The 15,414-nt window shown below is 41.2% G+C and overlaps 1 protein-coding gene across 14 annotated transcripts in view; it reads right to left on the bottom strand.

Moving 5' to 3' along the window:
- The window catches only part of LOC117205875 (probable Ras GTPase-activating protein), a 253,178-nt gene that overhangs the window by 120,347 nt on the left and 117,417 nt on the right, over window positions 1-15,414 (bottom strand). For 5 of the 14 annotated variants that reach the window (XM_033444674.1, XM_033444675.1, XM_033444666.1 and 2 more), the window contains 2 exons: window positions 10,501-10,617; window positions 4,611-4,679 (listed from right to left, as the gene is read on the bottom strand). The exons of 4 other annotated variants lie outside the window; for them this stretch is intronic. In XM_033444674.1, the coding sequence (XP_033300565.1) occupies window positions 4,611-4,679; window positions 10,501-10,617 (186 nt within the window). Of the gene's footprint in view, window positions 1-4,610; window positions 4,680-10,500; window positions 10,618-14,684; window positions 14,797-15,414 lie in introns of those variants that run through there. 5 more of the 14 variants (XM_033444678.1, XM_033444670.1, XM_033444677.1 and 2 more) reach the window with 3 other exon arrangements.

The raw sequence follows: 15,414 nt of genomic DNA, 5'->3' as shown, positions 1-15,414 counted from the left end.
TACATAAACTTGTCAAAGTCTAGTGATTCGCTATCTTTGTTCTATACCTTTCTTCTAAACTGTGCAGAAGAGGTCTAAACAAATAATTGAAGCAATACTTTTCCTTTCTAACTAAATTCCAGAATTAAATTTCACTCTGAAGCTTCAGCAGCTGGTGTTTAAATTAAATCATAAAATAATTATATGTTTTAACATCTACCGAATAGGTACTTGGTAATACATATGTACAATGACAACAACGATATATTTGTTCACAAAGATAGATGGGAACGGTTACAATTAACTGCGACTTTCTCCAAGATTGGACAACATTCTCAGTGAACTCGGTGTTCGTTGTTACCGCAACGAAGTTCCTTATTATTCCACCCTAAGTGCTCTCTTCCTGTTGGTTCGTCATTGCTTCGGTACTTGACCCGTTGACACCTACGAAATTACCTTTGCATTTGACGTAGTCACAGAAGGTAACTAGAAAGGACAACTCGACGAAGAGAGTGGATGGGCTAATGCATGTTGCAAATAGAGCAACGCAAATGAACGGAAGATCCAAAGACGAGGAAGGTTGGGAACGTTAAGACTCGAACGAGAGGCAGCTACGCAATGTATTCAACGTTTCGAAAGTTTAATCACGTTCCCGCAGGAATACTTTGTACTTTCTTCGTAATAAGATTTCGTTTACTCCCCCTTTGAGGTACGAGAACGTTAAAGTTCGACGGAACTTTCCTTTGTGCAAATTCTTGTCACGGATTTGAGATATTCTCAGACGATGCGCAATGAGTTCAATAGACGATTTGAAATAGTACACCAGCAAATTTTTATTGTTATTTTGGTACAGAATTTTAGATATTGTTTTCAATATCAAATAATATTCTATTTACATGTACAGGTGTATATTTCTAAAATTCTTTGTGCCTACCTATTTTTGCACATTCGAATTAATCAACGTACTAGTTGATGTATAAAACCCACGAAGCGTTTGCTAATTGTTACGTTGGACATGAATCGCCGAAATAAATTCCTCTTCCGCTACGCGGAACTCACGATCCAGAGACCGAGAGAAACGATCGATCGATGAAATATGCACCTTTTAAAACGCCTGAACCTAACTATACGCGTGCCACGTGACTACGTACCATCGATACATGCCCCGATGCACTTGTACGCTCATATCCACGAGCGACGACACAGCACCACGTAACTTTGACGCATTAACCTGGCTCCTGGCCATGGCGCGTCATAAATACGGGTTAACAGCGATCACCAGTAGTGCGGTCGGCGACAATAACGGTCGAGATACTCGAACAACTCGCCCGATAGGATGTTACGTGAACTTTGCGTAGTTCTTCGAGAATCGAACGCTAAACGAGTATGAAGGATCGTTTTTGTGGAAGCAAGTGCAATTTTGATACTAGCGGCAGTAGCAGAGCGAACGTGAGTAATTTCAAGCTATGGATAGTAACAATAGGTGGCTGTAAGATAAAGCTCATCGAGAGTTTGACAATTTTGCTTATACGATATAAAATATCACGTAGAAACCTGTTACGTATCCTGCTACGTATGCACGTATAATATAAAGTTTATTAGTTAAGAATTTTTTATTATAGGTGTTGAATATTTAATGGATATTAGCAACTTTAGCGTAAGACAAATGTTTTCAATACTATTCGGTACCTATTGAGTTTGTTAGTAATAAGGCGGCCCCAAAGTTCATTGTAAGGCAGCGTGAAATTCTGTTTCCGCGAGAGAGCTGTTAACCGTGGCTCAACTTCTTCGTCCAAAGTTACATCAATGAAATAGTCGCGCGGTGGTTGCTCGGGACCGATGCCAACAGCTAATTTCCATGCGAGCAAAAGTTATACAACGAAGCTGTAACGTTCCTCGAAACTTCGATGGCCAACCCGATTTACGCGGAACTCGCTTGCGTTAGTCGAGGCCAGGAGGTGACGTAACGTTTTGGCGAGGAAGTAAAATTTACAAAATTTAAGATCGTACCAGAAACTTGCGAACGGTTTCAACGAAATGGCGTCAACAACCGCTTCGATCGCCGCGGAGAATAAATTCAGAGAACGAAAATTATATCGTCAGCTTGTTCAATTTAGTGAAATCGAAGTTTAGACTCGTTTCGCGCAAAAACAATTATTTTTACCACGACTGAAACAAGTAGGAAATTTATTTCGCCTCCGACCAATACCGGCCAGGTAATCTTAAGAAACATTTCCTCTACTTCGTATGCAATTGACAACGCATCGGCAACCTTGTATTAATACAAGGATATTCGTAATTGGAAGTTACGGCGAAAGGAAATTTGCTTGGTCTCTCGCTCCAAAAACTCGATCCACGAATGATTCCGCGGTTAACTGAAAGCAATTTGCTTGTACCTACATAGATTGTACGACCGTAGAAGACTCCTTCGCCAGAGCGAAACCAGAGAAAAAGATATGCCGGTAATGAGCACTTTGTTTCCACCCAGTGTTCGACATTCGCGGATGCAGAAAGGTAAATTCGCTTAGGTAAAAAGGTAAAATGATATGGAATTAAGGGGAAATTATGCGGTTTGCGAGCAAATACTCGAAGAATGAGAATGCTCGATAACTTAATAATACTAAAGACAAATAAAAAGAAAAGAAGAAAAAAAGTACAAAGGTAGAAAATTGTAGGAACATAGGGATTCAGCGTTGAAGGCGATTCATCGAAAAGGAGAGACACGAGTTCCTATTCGTTGCATGTCGAACGCGTGCGAGCGGAAACACGCTGGTCTGTTCATTTGCTTCTACAAACAGCAGCTGCAAGTAGAATCGCGGCCGCATATGCACGTATTTGAATAATTGAGCAACAGCCTTACGCAAATCAGTCGAACGTAAATGTGTTCTAACTAGTATAGGAATGAGAAACATCGATACCAGGGATTTCCGATTATCTAAACTAGTCTTTATACCAGTAGAAAGACAGACTAACGGGCAAAGAATATTTTTTATTCTTATTATTAGAATGCTATTCTTTCTTTTTTTTTTTTTTTTGCTTTTTATTTTCTGAGCAAGGAAAAAAAAAATAAAGAAAAGGAGAGTGTGCCGAACATAGCATAGTATAGTATAGTATAGCACGGTATAGCAGCCTACACAAGTCTCGGATTGTCATCAAGAGAGAAATGCCGAACCATCTATTTTAATGTGTTTATAGAAGGAATGCTGTGATTTTAATCGCTGTATAGAGGCAAATTGTAAAAGATATCAGTTCTTTTTTTGCTTAAGAGCCATTAAGAGTGAGCATTCAGAAAAAAAAACAAAAATTTCTCGCACAAATTCTAGAACCAGTTTCATTAGTTTGTAGCAATATAGGCATGTATACGTATGTACTTGAGACCGTGTTTACAGAAACAGAAAAGGCTCTTATTATTTCATAAACTCGACTGTTCGCATGTTAAAAGTCATAATTATTGGTCGTTAGGTAAACTATAAGACAGCATAAAATTATTGGTTCACTTGGGAAATAAATCGCTGCCTACGAAAACAAAAACTCGAGTTCAATTTGTCATTTGGCGTTCGATGTATCGCTCGATAAGTGCTAATTATAAATCTAACGATAAAATAAAGTTGTTCTAATTACAGCATCTAAATTATACTGGCATAAACATTTTACCACTGTTGAACATTCGCAAACATATTATTGTTATGTTTACTTTAGCTATTTATTGCGCATTATAATTTCGTTTATCTATCGTTTATTTAAGAATCAATAACAACGATGATTCAGCTTTCGTCCATCGATACAACCTTAACCGCATAATATTTGTTGGGTTATCAAGTCTTAGCGTGTAATTTTGTTTTGCCAATTTCTTATTTAATTTGCACGATATACGCTGTTAAACGAAATCATCTATGACCTCGTTAAGCAACTATGCCGAAATAAATGGTAATTAATTATAATTAACACATGTCCTGATAAATGTATTTAATTATTGTCCAGGAGTCTGCGACTTAATACAAGTAGATAAAAGAGGTAATTCTGATAGTTTATGAAATAACGCATGCACATTTTTGCTTTCCTAAACGATGTTCAAGAAAATTTTCGTTAAAAGAACAAATTTTCTGAAAATAGATAGAGAGGAAAACGTGTCAGCGAAACATATAACAAACAAATATATTATAGTTATTAACTTTGATCGAATCACCTACAAAATAGCGTAATAATAGCTATAAAGGTGGTGAAATTGCTAGATATACTTTCAAATATTTCACCGAGATATATTGTACCGAGAAATGACAAATTGTAGCCACAAGAATCTCGCGATGATTTTCCACCGTAATCGTGAACGAACCTTCGATCGTCGAATGATCGCTTTGGCCAATTTTGTAAACTAGTACCCGCGAGAGAATCGCCATATCTGGCAGATTAGCTTTCAAGTCCAACATGTTTATAAATATAATTATAAAATAAAGCAAGGCATCTGTAAACCCTTGAATCTACCCACGATTATCGAGAAAGTGCACCGACGCGTTCTCGCGGAACAATCATATCTATAGTTAGCGTTTGCATTCTCAGCTGGCTCAGCTGGTAATAAAATTTGCGATTAACGGTGATCGAGTATGCAGCTAATGGGCTGCTCGTTTCTTTACCTTTGTCATCCTCCTTCACCGCTAATTCTGGCGGAAATCCCCTTGGCAAGGACAAGGACTTTAACTCACCTGTAACAGAAGAAGACGTAAAATTACGGTTAAATACATTCGTTCTCTTCTACAGAACATCTTTTCTAAGATATTTCATACAAATTTTATAATTTTACGTTTATGATCGAAATATCGGAAAAGCGAGAACTTCGGTGATAATAGAATTTAACGTATATAGAATTAACTGATTATGTATCGTGTATCGTAAACGTTTTTCTCTCGGATTGTTAAATCGAAGTCAAGACCAATGTTTTTGGAGTGCAATTAGCCAAGTTAAATCGAGATTAAAAAGAAAACGAAATCTATAAATGTATACCGTAAACATTTTTATACAAGTAATTTTTAGAACGTAATATATATTGTACGTGTTCATAATTGTAATACAATTCGCATAAAATTTGACGTATCAATAAACCTTCTATCGAATGCTAGATACTATTACGTAACATTTGTTATTAGTATTATTATAAATATAATGTAACATACATGCACAGAAAATTAGAGTTTACTACAAAGGGACAAACGAATCGTAAGTTACCAATCACGAAGATAAATTACAGGTCGCAATGTGTAATTCTAAACATCTACGTGATAAATTAAAGAAATCGACGTAACAGAGCAATCCGACGTCTTTAACTCATATCGTTGATCTTAAATCATATGGATATTTATCGTACAAACTTTCAAAGATGTTACCAAAGCAAAATATCAATTGGTAACTGGTGTGTCTGTCAACGACATTGCACGTGCTCTTACGCGATTCGGAATAATCTCCCTTAAATACTCGTTTCGCAATTACCAACGACAGTCGGGCCGCCCTAGAACGAGTAGAGCTGAAAATTAACGAGAGTGTTTCCTCTATCGAGTTTTATTCGAGTCAATGATACGCCATGCGCGATACAATCGATATTCAGCGAACGTTCGAGCCAGGGCAATCCTCTTCATCGAACTAATCTCGGCAATCCTCTGGGCGATTCAGGTATAGAATCGTCCGAAAAGTATTTGTATCGAACAAAAATTTCAAGAACGACGATCGAATCGATCTATTCAAAACACAGGTGTATAGCGTATACACGACACGCACGATGCAAATGTACAAATGTATATAGTCGTGTGAACAACACAACGGCGAGAGGCCGGTGCAGGATTGTGCGAAACAATTAAGCTGCTTCGATGACCCTGATTTTTATCAGCTTGATCGTATAATCCGCGGTTTTCGTCGTGAACAATTAAGCAGCCGTCACCTCGAAACGCAAGCCGAGGACGTTGTAATCGACGACCGCCGTTATTCTTTCGTTAACGATCGGAGGAAGAAGGAAAACTTACGCGTAAAACTCGCGCCATTGTAACATGCATAATTAACACGGAATTCTGAAATACGAGGTTACCTCGCGGATTTTGTTGCGTTAATTCATCTTTCCTTCGTATCGGATGTCGAGTATGGTAGCAAGGAAGTGCAGCATTTTTTTTTTTAATAATACATACACTTGGGCGATTATAATCTACAAATAAGGAACGATACGCGAGTCGTAGATACTCGAGATTGATTCAAGGAGGCAGAATTAACAAATCACCGCGTCAAATATTTTATATACGCCGAATTTTGTTTTAAATAAGGGCTATATGTAGTCAACATAATTTGAATTTCTTTAAAAAGGAAAACGTACTTACAAGAGGCAGCGATTAGTCTCACAATTGCTAAAAAGGAAACATCTAACGGACGAGGCTTGTTTTCATAAACGTGCATAATACGACGACGACGTATGCCGTTAATTACATGAAATTCAACGCTTATTTGCCGGTGACGCCGGACACCAAAGGATAACCAGGTCGCCGTTAATTAATTCACCTTTGACTTTTGCTCACGTTTCGTCGAATCGCGCCTGCTGTGAAATTGATTTTCATTTCGTGGCATCGTTGTTTGCCGACCGACCAAATTGCTCTTTGTGATCCCCGATTGAATTTTTGAACGTTCGTGCAACAAATGTTTCAAATTGGACAGGTTTCTGACAGGTAAGTTGAAATTGCCATTGTTCCCAGAAACAACGAGGTATTAGAATTAACGAAACGAATTAACAGCGTGTACACAGAATGCTCGCTTTGGAAACCAAATACGTAAGTATCTTCTTATTTAAACGCTATTTCACGAATGGACCTTACAGTAGTAATTAATTTTTGGAGTTTATTTCGCGTATCTTCTTTGACAACCAGAAAAGGTATTATACGAGTTTTCGAACAATTTTCTGACTAATTATTCGCCGTTATCCACGCGCGAATATTACTAAAATATAATTTCCAGCTCGTTGCGAAGCTTTCAACTTTTTCCACAAAACTGCGTACGAAGGTCCTTTCTACCGACCCGAACCAAGTTGATTATGGAATAAATATAGGTCGGTGCGTACCAGCTAAATGCTCGACGAAAAAGACTCGAAACCTTGTAAAAAGTGTGCACGTAAAAAGTAGAAAATAGAATTGAACGATCTACGTTGCCTTTTATCGTTATTCCATCGAAATTGTTACGGTTTGAAAAAAAGAACAATGCCTGCAATGGCTCAAATAACGACCGCACGATAGAAATATTCAAAGGGAACAATACCGTGGTGAAAAATATACGATATATTCTATAAATATTATATAAAAGTCCAAATATCTATCTGTATATTTTTCGTTCAAAAATTCAAACGCCCTTTGTGTCCAAAAGTTAACGATTCAAAACTTTCGATTCGCGCTAGCGTAGGTAGATCTTTTTTTCTAAATTATCCAGTATCGACGTTTATTATAAAACAGGATAGCTGTATTTTCTAGCGCGTTCAACGTCCAACCAACTTTTGCATCCACCTAATAGAGACCGCAGTTGCTCGACCAGAGGTAAAAACTCGGAAAGAAAACTCGCATGTGATATTTTTCCACGGTAAAACGAGTAGAAGGAGCTCTCGGGTGAGAAAAGCGAACTTTTTGTCGCAGTTAAATCGGACATCAGCACGCGGCTCGGTCATTGTTTCGTGTTTCGAGCTCCGCATTTTTGCGTAACCAGGTGAAAGCTGTGTTCGACTCCTCCAATTTCCACGCGGCCGCTCCACTTCCTTCGACTTCCCGCGTTCACGCGCAATTTTTCTAGCCTATCGCGTACCTGTTGGCGCTTCAGTTCGCTTGACACTGCAAACCAAATATATAATTCTCGTTACCCTGCCAAGGCATTTGCGAATGTCTTGCCAGAATCGGCGGTCTTCTAACAAGCTGTTAATTCTTCACGCTTTCTCGGGATACGCTAGATTTTATTAACGCGCGGAAGAAACGACGACTTTGCTTCTCGCTCGTTTCTTTTCTATCCTACAAAAATGTATTCCTTAAAATATATCTTCATCGTGTTCTATAACGATTAAACGTCGTATCGTCTTCAGACTAGAATCTAAAGATACCAAACTATGGAGAAATAATATCGTCGTGTCGACGAAGCGCGTCGACGACGTTATATCTCTTTATACGTTATATATCTCAACGATGTTCTAAATACATATATATATGTAAATAAATTTATAAATTTATTTATTTATTTACAAACGTTTCTATAATTAGTTCCATGAAACTTTGAATATATAATACTACGCGAAGTATGTTTCAACGGACGCAAAAATTGAAGCAAAGCTATCAGAGGAATAACGTTTTACAGCCTGAATGAAATAGTAGCGACAATCTGAATGAATAATTAGAGTGGAAAAAGGAATGTTGAAAAGGCAAGGAAGATAATAAGAGCGAACGCAGCGAACTGCACAAAATGTAAACGGCTATCAACACAAATAACTTTTGCTAGTATCGTATCCTCACGCATATGCATACTAAGAGATACGAAAAATGGGTCAACGATAACTCGTAACGACATAGTTCTCCAAAGAAATGACACTTAAAAGTATCTAAAATAGCGAAACGTTTAACCTCATAATCCGATCGAATTTCTCATAGGTTTTGACAAACTTGGACCTTTGAATTCTTACATGCATACGTAAATACATATAAGAAAAAGGGGTAAGTATATGTGTATATCACTCGTAATATATAGCGATTTTTGTAAGATTGTTCGCATCGGCCACAAGCGAAAGACTCGAAGTAGAAACGGTACGAGTGGAGAAATTTTTGTGATGTCACTAATTTTTTTTTTTTTTTTTTTGATACATACGTAGAGATTTACCTATTCTGTTTCTGGGGGAAAAACGTATTTGTACTAATAATTCTTGAAATAATAAAGCGACGTACAGAACGTATCGTGTTTTTATAGTCGCTACAAGCCGCCAAATTGACGGAAGAGTCAGTGGAGGGTTAATAGCAGAAGATCGTACACGAGCCGAACATCGAGCCGCACGTTGCTAACGCCCCGTTCAAGATAGATTATCCGCAGCTACTAGAAACCAGGCCAACGATAAGCTCCGTACATCGTCGGGGACTCGGCCAAAAAGGAATCCATGGAAAAGCTATTTGCTGGGTATTACGTAAAAACGTCAGGAAACCAAGGTTGTTCGACATCGACGTCGCATCGGTAGCTGAAATTCGAAACGGCGAGGAATATAGGTCGGTCGACGTGCGAGTGGAATACGAATGCCAGGGCCGAGAGAAATTCCTTTTGCCGTCGCGTGGAAATCCGGATTCCAGGGAAGTTTCTTACTTCCTGGAACGGCTCGGTTCGGTCCGTATTGCGGTTCCGTTGCGCCAGTTTCCGCCAATCGAGAATGGCGAAACGTAAAAATATCGCTGGCCCGTCTCCAAACGCGCGGATCTTCTCGCGTAAACAGACGAAAAACCGTTTCCACACGCTGCATGGACCGAGGAAACCGGGAAAGAAACACACGCACAGATCGGTTCTCTCTTTGTCCCTTTTTCCTTCTCTTTTCTCGTTTGAAGCCGTTTTCTTTCTCTTCCACTCGAGACGAAACGTTCGAAGAAGATAAGATTAGGAGCGCGGGTAAGTCGAAAGTAGAGGAGAATTAGACGTCGAAGGATTTTCGTTCTATCGATTTTTCGGAGCTTTTATCGAGTTTGAAACTCGACGTGGAACTCGGCGAGGAAGTAGGTCGGCGCGTTGTTCGTCGATTTCAGGAAGAAGTTCCTTTAGATTCGGAAGGAGCAAAGTGTATCGCGGAAGGATGGTTTTATAGGGGAGTTATTTGGTGACGATACTCTCTGGTTGGTTTCTGAAATAGATTACCGGGATGCGCGGTAAATTTCTATCGAAAATACAGCGAATAATTTGGAAATTTTAAAACGACGAATACAACTGGAAACAATGGAATAGAAAATACGTTCATGCTCGATCGTGTACGTTTTTTACCATACCACGATATCTATTTATCAATGTTATTTAACATTCGTTCGGTACTCGACTACAGCTATTTTAATCTTCCTACGTTCCAAGTACAATAATTAGATGCAAAATGAGTATCCTTCGCTACAGCATGCTTCTCGTAACTTAATTATACGATTAACTATATCATTCAAATTTAGGCAGATACAGCAAATGTTCGATTCTCCAACGCCTGTATTACACGCAATTATGAAACGCACTAAGAAAAAGGAATATACGTAGAACGAAAGAATCGTATTTAAAATCATGTCGGATGATATTTCAAACGAATCACAGGATTTAACGCGATCAAAACATCTTCACATCGCAATCTTCGCGTCGAACGAAGAATTAATAAAAGATACGCACATCGTAACAAGGAATTCAGAAGATTGGGTGAAAAAGAAGGGAGTTGTTGAATCTATCATTCATCGTACTTATCGTATGATACTTACAATTAAAAAAATAAAGAAAGAGAAAAGCTAGTGTTCTGAATGTCCCACTTACGCTCCACGATAAGACGATTGGAATCGTGTTCGCTTAACGAGGACAATTCGGGATCCAAAGTATGTCTCTGTTGTAACCCTCTTCTTGGAAGGGTGGACACCCTTCTTAGCAATAGCGCTATATAAACATCACAATCATTTCAACACAATTACATTTATAGCGTAGTTAGATCGATTAAATTAAGCGAAATTTCTAAAAGAACCCAAAGGAACGCAGAACGTTTACTCGCGCGAAATAAGACGAAGAAAAGGATACAGATAGACGAAAGAAAAGCTGCGGTGAGAGATTAGCGTGACATTTGCGAAATAAGAATAGGGCAACGAAATAGAATCAAGCTGAAAGTTCCAAGCAAAAATTATGTACAGTTATGTTGGAAATTACACGGAATGGCAAGATAATAAATAACAAGTATTTTAAGAGTAACGATTATTTCGTACATATCGACGGTAAACGCTTTGACCAGCTTTCACCGATTTTGTTCAGTTCGCCGTTTTTACAGAAAAAAAAAAATCTTAATTTTTCGCCTAATTCGCATCGAGTTCCATTCGCGCGAACAGCGCTAGCGTTCGTTCAAAGTGAGAGCCTCTGTAACTGCGAGAGATAAAAGAGCCGCGAAACACGGAAACACGCGTCCGTAAGCCTATCTCGTTCGCGGTGCGTGCATCGTAGATGCAGCTGCAGTACACACAGGCGACCAAAGCGTCTAACGTCTAAACGTTCGTTCGTTCGTTTGCGCTACTAGACTCGATTCGATGGAATTCGCGCTCGTTCTCATCGCGTTACAGTTATTTCGCTCTGTATCGCGCGCTATGGGAAACGGCTTCGAGTTTTGTCGCGGACGCTGACGCGGTCCTTTACCTCCTCTGTCGCTTTCGGAAACGTACTGTGCCTTTCATCACCCATCTTGTCGCGTCGATATCGCTTCTAATTAACAGAGAGGATAGCACGTCAAACGTGCCTGAACACCTTACGATTTCTTCGCTCCTGAGACGAGCTAACTCGAGATATTACGTTTCTAGACTTTCGTCGGCTGACGCGCGATAAAACTTTCTTCCGCGATCCAGTTTCCGTTTATTCCAACAACTTTCAACGCTTCGAAACTAATAACCGCGTATTCCGGATAAGAGGCGGGCGAGGAATAGAGAGAAACAGGTCGATCGATGAAACTCGGTCGGTTCCTTTCGCGTCGAGACCAAGAACGTCTCGCGAAGGATAATTGATATACTTCGTTAAGATATAAATTAGTTAGCAGGCTCTTTAGACGTTCGTGAAATAGACTTACGTATAAATCATATTGCAAGTTTGCGCCCTACATTACGTACGCGCCACTGTGACAAATTACGCGATAGAGCGTGAGAACGGCTAATAGAAAACTGCTAATAAAGCTCGTTCGGAAGGAGTAGTAAGTGGGGAGAGAAGAGAAGGAAGGAGCAAAGGCGTGGCACGTAATGAGAAAAGGCCATCAGCGTGGTAACTACGATGCATTTGCTGCGTGTAGCGTTAGGGTATTCACGCTGGCCGTACAAGGAGGTTGAGTCATGCGACAACGTAGGAGGAGCAAAGGATGCACCTAACCCAACGTCCGATAAGACGATACCTCCGTTGGCACGGCACAACGTCCGGAACGCTTTTTTCTTTCAACGGCATCGATAGTTCGAGCAACCAGAAATAATTGACTACTTCCGACGTTCCTTCGTCTCTCGCGACTATCTTACGGACCTATACCTATAGAAATCTGATATTATTTGGCCTGTTCGAACGACTCGTTCAGGTTATTAATATCGGTACAGAGGATCGACCGTAGCCGCGGATCACGCGGCCTGTCCCTTAAAATCGATCTATATCGATACGCGACTAAAATTTTTGCCACCTCTTCGAGGCTCGTCCTTGGTACGATCGTCCCGAATCGAATCGGTCCGCGGTGCAATTAGTCCGGTGGAAACCCGTGCGCCGTGGCGGCAGCCGATCGAGTTCGAGGCGAGCAAGCCGTGGGGCGTTGTAGTCGCGATTAAGCAACGATATACGTACTCCGGTGGTTAAGTTATAGCCCGTGTAACCGAAGCAAAGCAGCGTCGGATCGTGTTACCGCCAGCATTGTCTCCTTGAGTTACCAAAGCACCGACCACCGCGTTCTAACCTCGTCCTTTTATTCTTCCTCCCCCTTTCGACCTTGCGCGAAAGCGCCCTGGAACTCGATCTTCCGATGCCGGGACGATCGGCGAACAGCAACCGAACGGCAACTCCGTAAATCGAAGCTGGACTTTGCGTATTCAAGACCGGACCAAACTCCGAATTTCCGAGGGATTTGCCGCGTTAAGACGCAGACTTGACAACAGCGTCGAGAGACGAAACGTTTTGTCGACGATATTCGGAATTTATCGGCGAAACGGATGCAAACGCATCTGTCGATAGAGAGACGAGCGAACACGCCAATCCCCGAAGGTTAACTCGAGAGCGATTTCACCGCGGGATCGCAACCGACAGTGATTTTTAATTAAACGTACGGACGTTTCAATTAAGATCCTCCGATGTCGGCGTTTCTCGCGCCGCTTCCCTCTGTCATCCCCTGCCGCGCTTCCAGCCACTCTCCGTTCCATCGTTTCTCGTCTCCGTTCAACGAGCACGCCCCTCGATCGCTGTTTCTCGCCTTCGCGATCCGCCTTTCTACTCTCGTACGATGTTTCGGCAGATGTCGCCAGACCCTCGTTCGCCCCTTTCTTTTCGCACCCTGCACTCTTTCGTCGTTCGCACGCGCCACGACGTTCTTTCGCTTTTCCACCGTAGAAATCGTCCGCTAGCTGCAAACTCCAGCCTTTGTAGAACGACTCTACGACGCAGAAATCGTAAGGTCAAAAATGGGAAGCTACACGCTTCTTCTTCGCTCTTTTTAGCCATTACAACGAGCGACCGTAAAAGTTGTATCGTCGCTTAAACGTCGACAACTTTGTCAACCGATTAAATTAATGGCGATTTCTAGCGATTGGTTTCTTTAGATCTTTAGATCGATCGAGTTAGAGAACGCAACGCGCGATACCGCCGAGAACGAGTAATCCACGAAAAGAAATACATACGCGTTTGAAACGATTCTAATGAAACATAATTTTTCTTTTTTTTTTCGTCGTTACGAATCGCTGATTTCATGCTAAATTACCAAGCGAAGTGATGCGCGTGAAAACACACACACACACACACGTATTTCTTTAGGAAATAGCCTGCAGCATTTAACGACGCGAGACCAACAGGTTGCGGTTTCCATTTCCGCAAAAATACCGAATCATACTTGGCGTTTTCCACGATTAACGATCATACCCCGTAACTGGCAATCGCTACAGCTACACAGAAACATTTTTACCACGTATACGATATAAACGTTAAGCGCAAAAGCGGAGGCAAGCCGGAAAATCGCGCAGAGAAAGCTGAAACGAAAGGAAGCGAAGAAAAATGCAGAAAACGGTACAGGAAACATCGATGAACGCGGTATAACAACTTCATCTTATAACGACTTCGTCATCGACGTTATTATTTGGAAAACCGATAATTTCATTTTCAAACTAACTGGTATTTTAACCGACCAGGGTAGTTGAAATTTTACGATTCTAAACTCGCGACTATAACGTGCTTATTTCGTTGGTGCTAAATATCAACGAAATGATTTTTCTAGCTATTAATATGCTTTCGTAACGCGGCTTGAAAACCGAAAATATTTTCAGATACGCAATGCGAGTCTGATATTTCTTCGTATCCTGTCTTGCGTAAATACGATGTGTCAACGAAAAGCCTGAGCGTAAAAGCGGAAATGTGATTCATTTGAGTTTATATCAGTAAAAACATAAGAACATTGACATTTATTTTTCGTAGTTTTATTTACAACGTCATGATGAATTCTGCTTAAAGGAGAAGCTTTAACGATATTTTCTAACGTATAATCGTAACGTTCTATCCGACTGGTCTCTCGAATTCAAGCATTTCGATGATCGTTCGAGAAACGCGTACGTACCGAAGGTAACGTGAATTTTAGGCGAGCGTTCCGACTACGTGAACGTTAACTCGGCCATCGAAAAAGCAAAGCGTTTCGCGACTATTAGAGCTCCGATATACTCTTGTCGTCGACGCAAATGCCACGCATTGGAAATAGGAAGCCGAGCGAGACAAGAAAGAAAGCATAGCACGGTCCCATCACTTACAAACGCTACCCGCGTCGCTCTCTTCTTTGCCACTGAGATCCAAGTGGTTTTTCCTCTTGCGACGCACTATAGAATTCCACACCTTCTTACGGCTCATCGCGAACATCAATTACCAATCGACTTATCGTCGAAGAGCCACGAGGCGAGGCAGCGGCACACAACGAACACGATTCTTCCTGACCGATTTTCCAATAGGATCGCGCGTCCCGGCAAACTAGGTCGATCGACGCTTTCGCCCGATAACGAAGCATCCGTTATCGACGCGTCATCGTCGACTAACGATTAGCAACCACATCGCCGGAGAATCGTCGACCGGTTCGACTCGTTCCAACCGAAAGACACTTTGCGATCGTACGACGCCGAAAAACGAGTCCCGTACGAACGGGAAAACCGAGAAAAACGCACTTCGCGATCGCGATTACGTTCCAACTACTCGTTCGTCTCGTCTCGCTTGTACGAAACTACGAATCCACTGGAAGAGACCTCGTCGGGCTGTGCGCTGGTAGACGGTGGTAGATGGTAGTAGATGGTAAGTAGTTCGAGGCGAACCATCGCGTCGCATCGGATCGGATCGTGATCAGCGAATCAGCGAGTATTTCGCTGCTTCCCAACGCAATTAGGCGATCCGTGGACTCGTGACAGCTCCATAATTAGTTCGCGGTTCGCCTTGGACCAGGGTTGCTCCCGTTCGATTCGCCAAGCACGGTCAGCTCGAACGACACAGACGGAC

Source organism: Bombus bifarius, unplaced genomic scaffold, assembly GCF_011952205.1.
Source record: "Bombus bifarius isolate JDL3187 unplaced genomic scaffold, Bbif_JDL3187 scf7180000007996, whole genome shotgun sequence".
In the NCBI taxonomy this organism is placed as follows: Eukaryota; Metazoa; Arthropoda; class Insecta; order Hymenoptera; family Apidae; genus Bombus; species Bombus bifarius.
This window is presented reverse-complemented; position numbering and strand designations above follow the sequence as displayed.